Genomic DNA, 12,465 nt, shown 5'->3' with positions numbered 1-12,465 from the left:
ACTGGACCCTGTGATCATTTCTTCTGTGCCAGCTGGGCACGGTGTTAATCTCTGTCCTTTCAGGGCGCAGGAGGGACGTTGCAGGACACAAACACTTCCTGGTTTGTGCTTTCCTTCCGCCCAGCTCCTGTGGTGCTCTCCTCTTGCACAGGACACCCAGTGACACTCACGCCAGGGAGGAAAATGTGCTTGTTCCTCACATGGGCAAAACCTTGCAGAGTCCAGACAGTCAGTAACAGCTTTCCCAATAAAGCACCACATTGAAAACCCTGACTTCAATCCGCATCACTCTTCACTCTTGCACGTTTTCCTCTTCCTCTTTATAGTCAGACTTGTTGAAAACCTGCCCATCTGCACTTTCTGATTCCTCGCTTCTGACTCACACTTGAATCCACACCAGCCTGACCTCTGTCCCCACCACTCAGCAAAACAGCTCTGGTCACCACTGACCTCCATGTTGCCAAAACAATTGACATGTTTCTCTCCTCGTATCAGGAGGCCTCTGAGCCATGCTCAGCCCAATTGTCCTCTCCCTCCTTCCTGGAAGGTCCTCTCTTGGCTTCACAGTACCACACTCTCCTTTTGCTTCCCTTCAGTTTTCCTTTACCTCCTTAGCTGGGTCTTTTCGTCTCCCCAAACTCTAAGTGTCCCTCAGACTTGGTTCTGGGCTCGCACTTTTTATTTCTCTGTATTCTCCCCAACAAGCGCAGCAAATAGTACCTACATGCTGACGGCTCTGAAACTTATATCTCCCCCTCAGAACCTGGTTCCCAAGCTCCGTGCTTGTTTATCTGACTGTCCTCCTGAAACCGCTGATTGGATGGCTTCCAGAGATCTCACACTCTGCACGTCCAAAGGGAACGCTCATCCCCCTCCAGAACTCTTCACCCCCAGGCCCCTCCAATTCAGCAAAGGACACGACTCTTCCCTCTGTGGCTCACCCCAGATATTGGGAAATGTGCTTGATGCTTCCCTTGCCTTTACCTCCACATCCAATCCACTAGCAAGCCCTGTGATTCTACTTCCAAAATTCATCTCTAGCCCATCAGCCTGGTCTCACGTGCACCTCCACGCTCCTGGCCACACCTGTTCTCACCTGGGTTCCTGCAACAGCTGTCTCAGTAGTCTCCCCATCTTCATGGCTTCCGCCTCTGCTTCAGTGTGACTGTATAGTTTATCATCTAAGCCAAGTCACCTTCCATTGTGAAAGGGGCATTATTGATAATTATACCTGGATGACAGGAATAAACTGGAACTGTCCTGGGCAAAATAGGCCTGTCTGTCTAGCATTCAGACTGATCTTTGCAAACCATAATCTGATCATGTGTCCCTTCTACTTCAGACCCTTTAGCAGATCTGGTCACTGGTCACCTTCCAGCATCATCTCATGCCACACCCTCCCAGCTCACTGTTCCAGCCACACTGGTCTTCCCTCAGTCCTACCAACAAGTCAAGCTCTAATTTACCAGGGTGTCTACACATGATATTGCCTTTGCCTGGAACACTCTTCCCACCTCCCCTTCACATGGCTGCTTCCTTCTTTCCTGTGCCTCTCACTTGAAATCCCTCTTCGGAAAGGCCTTCTCTGACTACTCTGAGTGACCTACCATGACTATTCTTTCTTTCTTAGCAATTATCAATATGTGGGATGATTTTATTCATTTCTCGGTTTACTTTTTCTGTTATTTGGGTGGTTTTTTTGGTTTTGATTGTTTTCTTGGTCTGTCTTCCACCCTAGATTGTAACAATTTCTGTCTCATTTATCTAGCACCAAGAAAAGTATCTGGCACATAATAGGACTTCAACAAACACTTATTGAACATGTGAACGATTGAGAGAATTTATTTTTTAACTTACTAGTAAGAAGGGAATTTTTTCAAGGTAAGAGAAATGCATTACATTTCTTGTAAAACGTATTTCCATTATACACATATACCACATTTTCTTTATCTATTTATCCATTGATGGACATTTAAGTACTTAGGTTGCTTCCATATCTTGGCTGTTGTAAATAATGCTGCAATTAACATGGGGTGCATGTATCTTTTAAAAAAATTTTTAAATTGAGGTATAGTTGATGTATATTATGTAAGTTTCAGGTGTACAACACAGTGATTCACAATTTTTAAAGGCTATACTGCATTTATAGTTATTATAAAATATTAGCTATTATTCCCTGTGCATCCTTGTAGTTTATTTTATACATAGTAGTTTATACTTCTCAATCCCCTACCCCTATCATACCCTTCCCTCTCTCTACTAGTAACCACTAATTTGTTCTCTATATCATGAGTCTGTTGGGTTGTTTTGTTGTTGTTGTTATATTCAAGTTTGTTGTATATTTTAGATTCCACATGTAAGTATGTAAAAGTTCTCATCACAAGAAAAAAGTTTTGTCACTGTGTATGGTAATTGATGTTAATTAGACTTATTGGGGTGATCATTTCACAATATGTACAAGTATCAAAACATTATGTTGTATAACTGAAACTAATGTAATGTGTTAATTATATCTCAATTAAAATAATAATAATAAAGGCCATTCTAATCAGCACCCAGAATCACTGGAAGAGAGGAACCAGAGAGCCTGAGCTTGTGTTTGATCCAGTTGGAGTCAAGTTCCCAGGCACAGAAAGTTTATTTAAGCCTAAATAAACTGAGAACAGAACAAGCTGTGAGACTGTCACCTGGGATCCTGCCAGAAATGCAAAATCTCAAGTTCTACCTCAGATCTACTATAGCAGCCAGGACCGGTTACATAAAGTGTGGTACCAGTGCCAAATAAAAATGTGCGGACCTTGTTCAGAAATTATTAAAAATTCTAAGATGGTGAAAGCAGGGCATTAACCAAGCACTGGGCCGTGCTAAGCATGGGGCTCTGCACAGCTGCACAAGCCTCATGCCACAAAGATGGGCAGTTTCCTAGGAAAAGCTACACAGACAGCCAGGGGATTAAAAACTCTGATACAAAGTCACTAAACCCAGGCTTTGCCTATTAGTATCAGATAAAATCATGCTTAGATTGCTAGAAGACTATATCAACTTGAATATTCAGATTGATTCAGAGTCGTCCATCTGGAATAATGTATTATTACCTGGGGAAGATGGGAAAAGCACAATCTGGGAAAACATTCTCTGTATTTAGGACACGGCGGTGCCAGTTAGTATTTTTCTGAACCCTCTGGGAAGAAATGCCAAGCAGGAATTTTCCAAGCCTCTCTGGTGGTTTGTATTTGATCCACTAGACCAGGGTTGACTGGAAACTCCAGGCTGGTCACCTCTGCACAGCAGCGTTGTGTTGTAATTCTGTACTGTTGCTCAAGAAGTGTCATGGTATCCAGATTTCTTCTAAATGAAGGGGAGGGAAAAGCTGGGTTTTGCTCTGACCTTACTCTAAAGTTACTGTTCCTGGTGCAAGGGATGATTTCAGCCCCTTGTGTCACAAAATGGTTAAGATGGTAAATTTTATGGTATCTGTAGTTTACAATTAAAAAAAACCAACTTGACATGTGGAACCTGAAGAAACAGAACCCTGGTGGAATTTCAGCAGGTGGACCCTGGGGCAAAGGGCAGCTCAGGGTTGACTGAGCAGGGGCACAACCGGAGGGCAAGTGCAGAGCGTGTCCAAGAACAGAGCCCAGGAGGAGAGACAAACGTGGGCTCTGAAACTGAAAACAAGAGTCCAGGAACAAGTCACGGCCTTGTCGACAAAAAAATTTTAATCAGTAGTCAATCTAAGAAAGAAATAGAGAATTTTATTCCAGCCAATATGAAGATTATAACTCAGGAGACAGTCTTTCAGAAAGCTCTGAGGGGAATTCCCTGGTGGTCCAGTGGTTAGGACTCTGCCCTTTCACAGCCGAGGACTCGGGTTCGATCCCTGGTCAGGGAACTAAGATCCTGCAAGCCATTCCACCCATTAGAGGTCAGAGCAGTTATATAAGTTTTTGAGGCAAAGGGTTATACATCAAAGTGACATCTTGACTATGTAGTCCAACAGGCAAGTAGTGGGTCATTGTGATTCCCTACAGGATTAAAAGGAAATGTTAACTCCTAAAGAGTTACCTTGCTGGTGCCAGGAGGAAATTGCTTTTTTTTTTTCTTTTTGGCAAGTAGGCATTCCTGTGTCTTTTAAGGGAACCTAGTTAATGTGTAATACAGATGCACAATGTACACTAAAGGGGAGGGGATAGTGGTTCAAAAAGCAGAGAAAATTTTACGTTAGATTTTTTTTCTTGTCCTGCCTTAAAATAATTTTGTTTCATCAGTTTAAATGTCAAGCTCAAGGGTTTGGGCTTTATTTTGAAAGCAAAGGAGAGCCACCGAAAGTTTCTGATTGGGAAGTGGCTTAAGGCTATGCCTCAGAGGACAAGGATTCTGACAATAAATCTCCAATTAACTTCCCATGAGACCCAGGGAATCACTCTTTCTCAGGGGCCTAGGTTTATCTACAAACTAGGATAACTCTACATCTAAATTTAGGAATAACATGGGGGTAGGAGACAAGCTGAAGGAGGTAAAATTAGTCCTTAGATCTACAAGTTCCAGGTCTGGGGCAGGATCCCAGCGTCTGTATTTTTAACGAGCTCCTGTGATGATTCTGATGCATGGCAAGTTCGTGAATCACCTGACTGGGTGATACTTAATGCTGGTTCCATTGTGATGTGCTGAGACTCAGTGGTGGTGGTGGGGAAGGCAGTGTTTAGAAGTGTTAACAAGAAAACCACAGGCCCAAAATGGTGTCACTTGTGCTCCCATGATACCAAGCCTAGACTTAATACTTGACTTAGTTGCAGTTTCAACCCTCCCCAGAAATGTAATCTTAACCAGTGGAATTGTCAGCACCAAAGAGGTAATCTGCATGTAGGCCCTCTCCATCCACGCCCCCGACCCCAGAAGAGGTAACATGCATGATAAAAGTTTTGATGATCCCTTTCCCCCAAAAAGAAGATATCCTGACCTAGAAATAATCTTTTTTCTTTTGTTAATAACTCCCTTGTCCCACCCTTCTTCCTATAAAAGCTCTCCGTTTCGTACACCCACTCAGAGCACTCTTCTAGTTGCTAGATGGGATGCTGTTTGATTCATGAGTTGTTGAATAGAGCCAACTAGACCTTCAAATTTACTGTTGAACTTTGTTTTTTTAACAGAAGTGAAGAAAGTTCCCTGAAGACTGATGTAACTGTCTCGGCAAGAAGTAATGAGAATGTGGGATGGTGGCAATAGAGAATGGAAAAATAAATGACTAACGGAAAACACCACCAATGTAGAATTGAGGGAATTTACCTAGTAACTGGAAGTGAGGGTTGAGGAAGGGGGCAAGGATGACAACAAGGTTTTGAGCCTTGGCCAGGGCAGTGACAAATTAAATACATGCAAGGAAATTATTTCAAATTTGGTCTTCCCACTCTCTTTCATTCATGAAAACCAATTTACATGGCTCTGATCACTACTGGGTGAAACGATTTTCCAAATCTTTCAAACCACAACTAATATTTATTACCCAGACACTATGCCACAGGCACTATGCTCTGCATTTTAGTCTCATTTAATTGTCACTATGAGGTAGCTCTGGTTCACATTCATTATCTCATTTAATCCTCAAACTACCCCCAAGGGGACTGCTACTATTATCCATATTTGACAGATGAGGAAGCTGAAATTTGGAGAAACAAAGGAACTTACCTAAGGTCATCTAGATAAAGAGCAGACATTCAAAGCCAGATAGTCTGTCTCAGAACCTGCCAACTAAAATTTGGCATTGCCATCTACCTCTACAAGGATTAAATCATGAGCCACTGCGGCTGCTGATCTTCAACACCCCCTGAAAGGAGGTCAGGGTGGAGATCAGGAATGAGGCACTCTGTGATCTGGGAAAAATTGGCAAAACAGGTTTTCATATAGTTAGATATTTTCAGGAGATTTTATGAGCTCCAATTCTTGCATCTACTCACATCTAGAAAAGTACTAAAATCATTAACTGTGACATCTGCTCCTTCTGACTAGCAGCGAGCCTCTGCCCAATTGCATGCTTGACTGCACGCACCATCCCCCTTCACTATAATCATTTACAACACTGACCTTCCCCCAACCTCTTTGGAGCAGTTTCTCAGAGCTATCTGAAATGCTGTCTCCCGGGCAGTAGTCCTCATTTTGCCCTAAATAAAACTTAACTCACAATTCTCACATTGTGCTTTTTTTTTTTTTTCAGTTGACAAACCCAAGCCCTAAGCCACTATGATACCCTGAAGCCTTGTTAAACACCAGTCAAGTCTGGATGCAAAAATAAAAGTGAGGCAACCATGAATCAATCTATCATTTTTAGGCAAGTGAAAGATTACAAGTTGTATTTGAAAACACTGCCTAATATCCAAGAAGACTGTTCAAATTTAAATGTTTAACTGAATGGGATTTTTGTTTGTTTTCCTTAGAAAATAAATTCAGATGATGCGGAGTTTCTGGGGGGGGGGTTGTTTTGTTTTAATGCTAGAAAATTCTGTTACCCTTTAGGTAAATGAGGATTGCTGTAACGTGCCCTAGAAAGATCTGTCGGGAAATGATTGCCCAATTGTGCCAGTTCAGAGTGTCTCCTCCTCCTGAGATTTCCTCCACACCCTCTTTTGGACAGTCATTGTGTAATGACAAAAGCTGAAAGTGACAGGAGGGCTCTCACCCTTTACCTTATAGACTTACAGTCAACTTAATCCAATACAGCCACAATCCAGCTTAACTAGTGGGAAGGTGTGATATTGTGATAAGAAATTTATATTTGGTCTTCATCTTCTTTCCTGGCACAGAGTTTCTAAAACCCTTGGAATTTCCAAGGTGATGAGAGGGAGAAAAGTGTCTTTCATTATGTTAATGAGGTGAGTTTTGGACCACACCTAAGGATGGGGGCTGGCTGCCAGTGGAGCCAACCATGTGATTAGAGAGTTGGAACTTTCAGTCCCACTCTTGACACTGGCCACTGGCAACTGAACTCAACCTCCAGCCCATCTCTGTTCTCAATGCTGCCGCTGCTTTATCTAGAGCTTCCAGTCAGTGAACATGTGGAGATTGGTCTAGAGTGGCACTGGGAGAGGGCATGGAAGCTCCTTGCCCCTTCCCCATACCTTACCCTTCCAGCCAGCTGTTCCTGAGCCTTTTATAATAAACTGATAATCTAAGTAAGTAAAATGTTTCTCTGAGTTCTGTGACCCACTCTAGCAAATTAATTGAACTCAAGGAGCAGGTCACGGGAACCTCTGATTTATAGCCAGTTGGTCAGAAGTACAGGCATACCTTGGAGATATTGTGGGTTCGGTCCCCAGACAGCAATAAAGCGAGTCACATGCATTTTTTGGTTTCCCAGTGCATATAAAAGTTATGTTTACACTATACTATAGTCTATGAAGTGTGCAATAGCATTGTCTTAAAAAACAATGTATATACCTTAATTTAAAACTGCTTTATTGCTAAAAAAAATGCTAACTATCTTCTGAGCCTTCAGCAAGTTGTAATCTTGTTGCTGGTGGAGGGTCCTGCCTCCATGTTGATGGTAGCTCACTGATCAGCATGGTGTTTGCTAAATTTGGGGCAGCTGTGGCAATTTCTTAAAATAAGACAACAATGAAGTTTGGCAGATCACTGACTCTTCCTTCTCTTCCTTTCACAAATGATTTCTCTGTAGCATGCAATACTGTTTGATAGCATTTTACCCACAGTAGAACTTCTTTCAAAATTAGAGTCATTTTTCTCTCAACCCTGCCACTGCTTTATTAACTAAGTTTATGTAATATTTTAAATCATTGGTTGTCATTTCAACAATCTTCACAGCAATCTTCACCAGGAGTAGATTCCACTTTCTTTGCTAACCCATAAGAAGCAACTCCTCATCCGTTAAAGTTTTACCATGAGATTGCAGCAATTCAGTCATATCTTCAGGCTCCACTTCTAATTCTAGTTCTCTTTCTATTTCCACCACATGTGCAATTACTTCCTCCACTGAAGTCTTGAACCCCTCAAAGTCATCCATGAGGATGAGTCAACTTCTTCCAAACTTCTATTAATGTTAATATGTTGACCTCTTCCCATGAATCACGAATGTTCTTAATGGCATCTAGTATGGTGAATCCTTTCCAGAAGGTTTCCAATTTACTCTGCACAAATCATCAGAGGAATCATTATCTATGGTAGCTATAGTCTTACAAAATGTATTTCTTAAAAAATAAGACTTGAAAGTTGAAATTACTCCTTGATCCATGGGCTGCAGAATGAATGTTGTATTAGCAGGCATGTAAACATTAAACTTGATGTACAATTCCATCAGAGCTCTTGGGCAACCAGGTGCATTGTCAGTAAGCAGTAATATTTTGAAAGGAATCTTTTCTTCTGAGTGGTAGGTCTCAGCAGTGAGCTGAAAATATTCATTAAACCATGTTGTAAACACTTGTGCTGTCATCCAGGCTTTGTTGTTCCGTTTATAGAGCACAGGCAGAGTAAACTTAGCATAATTCTTAAGGGCCCTAGGATTTTCACCATGGTAGATGAGCATTGGCTTCAACTGAAAGTCACTACTTGCATTAGCCCCTAACAGGAGAGGAAGCCTGTCCTTTGAAGCTCTGAAGCCAGGCATTGACTTCTCCTCTCTAGCTATGCAAAGTACTAGATGGCATCCTTTTCCAATATAAGGCCATTTTGTCTACACTGAAAATCTGTTGTTTAGTGTAGCCACCTTCATTAATGATCTTAGGTAGATCTTCTGGATAACTTGCTGCAGCTTCTACATCAGCACTTGCTGCTTCACTTTTATGACGACTGCTTCTTTCCTTAAACCTCATGAACCAACCTCTGCTAGTTTCAAACTTTTCTTCTGTAGCTTCCTCACCTCTCTCAGCCTTCACAGAATTGAAGAGTTAGGGCCTTGCTCTGGATTAGGCTCTGGCTTAGGAGAATGTTGTGACTGGTTTGATCTTCTATCCAGACTACTAAAACTTTCTCCGTATCAGCAATAAGGCTCTTTCACTTTTTTCTCATTCTTGTATTCACTGGAGTAGCACTTTCAATTTCTTTCATGTACTTTTCCTTTACATTCACAATTTGGCTATTTGATGCAAGAGGCCTAGCTTTCAGCCTATCTCAGCTTTCAACATGCCTTTCTCACTTAGCTTAATCATTTCTAGCTTTTGCTTTAAAGTGAGAGATGTGCAACTCTTCCTTTCACTTGAATACTTCAGAGGCCATTATAGGGTTACTAATTGGCTTAATTCCAATATTGCTGTGTATCAGGGAATAGGGAAGCCTGAGGAGAGGGAGAGAGATGGGGAACGGCCAGTTGGAGCAGTCACAACACACATTTCTCGATTAAGTTCACCATCATACATGGGTGCAGTGGTGCCACAAAACAATTACAATAGTAACATCAAAGATCACAGATCACAGATCACCCTGACAAATAATGAGAGTGAAAACGATTGAAGTATTGCAAGAATCATGAAAATGTGACAGAGACACAAAGTAAGGAAATGCTGTTGGAAAAATTGTACTGATAGACTTACTGAACACAGGGTTGCCACAAACTTTCAATTTGTTAAAAAAAAAAAAAGAAAGAAAGAAAAAGAAAAAGAAAAAGAAAAACACAGTATCTGTGAAGCACAATAAAGCAAAGAGGTATGCCTGTACAGTTAACAACCTGGACTTCTGACTGGCATCTGAAGTGGGGGCAGTTTTGTGGTTCTGAGCCCCTAACCTGTGAAATTGGATGCTATCTCCAGGGAGATACTTTCAATTGAGTTGAATTGTAGGACACCCAGCTGGTGTTGAAGAATTGCTCGGCATGGGGAGACACCCCACACACACTCTGCCACACACTGGTGACCAAAATTGTTAGGGTTTCCACACCTGCCAAAATGCTAAGAAGCTTTGTGAAGCCTCCCTTCTCTGATCATCTCTTCAACTAATCTGGTTACATCATATCCAAATGTCACATGGAAGTATGACAGCAATTTGTGTCTATAGTTCTCTGGCTGTGTTATAAATGAAAGAAAGAAGTGAATCATTCAATGTACCCAACACTTTGCTTATTCCACACTGAGTATACACCACACCTTCCTGCAAATTGCTCACTATAAACCTCATGTCTACATTCTACTCAAATAAATTTTTAAATTAGATTTTACATTTATTATTAATATAATATGCTGTGTAAGTATACAGGAGCCTGAAAATGGCAATCTAGTACTTGGCTTAAATAATACAAGCACTTGGCTTAAATAATACAAGCACTTGCTGCAATCTTTATCAGTACTCAGCCTTCCTTTATTATGGCTTTTAAAAAACAAATTTTAAAAGTGCATGATTCCTTTAGACTGCTGTTTAGGAAAGACTGGAGTAAAACATTTCCAGTAATGAATTAGTTGTATATAGGTTCAGATTAAAAAATGTCAAGCACTGGGAAAAAAATACATTTTAAATTAGCTCAGTTTAAATATGGGGCCATTTCATTTAAACATCTGATTTGAATCTTCAGTGTTTCACTCATTTTATGTGTTAATTCCATTATACCAGATCTTACTTTGGTAATTTCTCAAGTGTCCCAGAGAAGATAAAAAAGGAATTCAATTTCTGTCAATTACATTGTATGTCTTCATGTGACCAGGATGAGAAACTTCTGCTCCCTACATGGCAGTCACGACAGGAGAAGAATTCCCCCAGTCCACCAGCAAGGAACAAATAACACTGTTGTTCAGAATAAGGACTGCATAGCTGGGGATATTCACGTTCTGATTCCTTCCAGAGCACTTCATTTCAGCAAACAAGGACTGATTCCTTTCAAAATTCAACTTCAGTTGAAAAACACTGAGGTACAGATAGAGCCACAAATGCAGAGGTTACAGACACGGACAAAAGTGCTCCCAATAAGGTGGCAGGGATCTCAGGTGGGGCCTTTCCTTCAATAACAAATGCATTCAGAAGGTTCCGGAGCACGATTCAGTTTTTCTCAAAATGTCATGACACCCTGCTGAATCTTCTTCAATTAGGCCTGCTGAGACCACAGAAACCGATCACATTTTTCAAGCATGCTTTGTATCAAGGCTCTGAAATCCCAAAGAAAAGAAACAGGCAAATTTAGCTGTCATTGTTCATTCTTTTCAGAAGAAAGGATTAAAAAAGCTGACTGACTCTGTGCATCAAAAGACACAATCAACAGAGTGAAAAGGCATCCTGTGAATATGGCATCCTGTCCTATACAATAGGAGAAAATATTTGCAAATCACATATCTGAGAGGTTAATATTGAGAATATGTAAAGAATTCATATGACAAAAAACAAATAATGCAATTTAAAAATGGGCAAAAGACTTGAACAGGTATTTCTCCAAAGATGACATTTAAATGGCCAAGAGCATATGAAAAGATGTTCAACATCAATAATCACTAGGGAAATGCAAATAAAAACCACAATGAGATATCACCTCATGCGCATTAGGATAGCTACTATCCAAAAAAACAAAACAAAACAAAACAAAACAAAAATCAAAACAAAAAAACCAGAAAATAACTAGGGTTGGTGGGGATGTGCTATAATTGGTGGGAATATAAAATGGTGCAGGCTCTATGGAAAACAGTATGGAGGTTCCTCAAAAAATTAAAAATAGAAGTACCATCTGATCCAGCAATTCCACACCTGGGTATACACCCAAAAGAACTGAAAGCAGGGTCTCAGTGAGATATCTGTATACTCATGTTCATAGCAGCATTACTCACAATAGCCAAGAGGTGGAAGCAACCCAAGTGTCTATCAACAGGTGAGTGGATAAACAAAATGTGGTTACATACATACAATGAAATATTATTCAGCCTTAGAAAGGACGGAAACACTGACAAATGCTATAACATGGATGAACCTTAAGGACGTTATGCTAAGTGAAATAAGCCAGTCACAAAAAGACAGACACTGTATGATCCCACTTATATGAGGTACTTAGAGTAGTCAAAATCAGAGACAGAAAGTAGAATGGTGGTTACCAGGGGTTAGGTGGAGGGGGAAATGGGGAGTTGTTGTTTAATGGGTATAGAGTTTCAGTTTCGTAAGTTGAAAAAGTTCTGGAAACTGACTGCACACTGATATGAATATACTTAACACTACTGAACCAAGTAGTTAAAAATGGTTGGCAGGAAATTTTATGTTATCTGTATTTTACCACAGTTTAAAAAAAACAAAACAAAAAAAACACCCTGACTGAGACAATTAGGTATGTGGTACCAATAATATTCTTAAAGAATTGAGTACACATCAGATTTGGGTATTCACATTAACCTAAACAGTGTTTTGGTCATGACTGTGAACAAAACATTACTTTAGCCTCTTCCCTTAATCACCTTCAACAACAGAGGAGTCTCTGTCCCCTCATCTATGAATGAGGGGTTGGGACTATGTGATCTCTACAGTCCCGTCCACCTCTGAAAATCTGTGCAATTCTACATT

General features: G+C 40.7%; 1 protein-coding gene across 7 annotated transcripts in view; it reads right to left on the bottom strand.

The window, feature by feature from the left end:
• Positions 1-3,698: 3,698 nt before the first annotated feature.
• HPS5 (HPS5 biogenesis of lysosomal organelles complex 2 subunit 2) overlaps positions 3,699-12,465 on the bottom strand; it is a 51,561-nt gene continuing 42,794 nt past the window's right edge. For all 7 annotated transcript variants that reach the window (XM_082342392.1, XM_082342394.1, XM_082342393.1 and 4 more), the window contains one exon: positions 3,699-11,075. In XM_082342392.1, the coding sequence (XP_082198518.1) occupies positions 11,015-11,075 (61 nt within the window). In that variant the 3' untranslated portion in view covers positions 3,699-11,014. The remainder of the gene's footprint in view (positions 11,076-12,465) is intronic.

The sequence above is a fragment of the Balaenoptera borealis genome (genome assembly GCF_965194805.1).
Source record: "Balaenoptera borealis genome assembly, chromosome: 11".
Lineage (NCBI taxonomy): Eukaryota > Metazoa > Chordata > Mammalia > Artiodactyla > Balaenopteridae > Balaenoptera > Balaenoptera borealis.
Note: the sequence above shows the minus strand (reverse complement) of the source record. Positions and strands in the feature narration are given on the sequence as shown.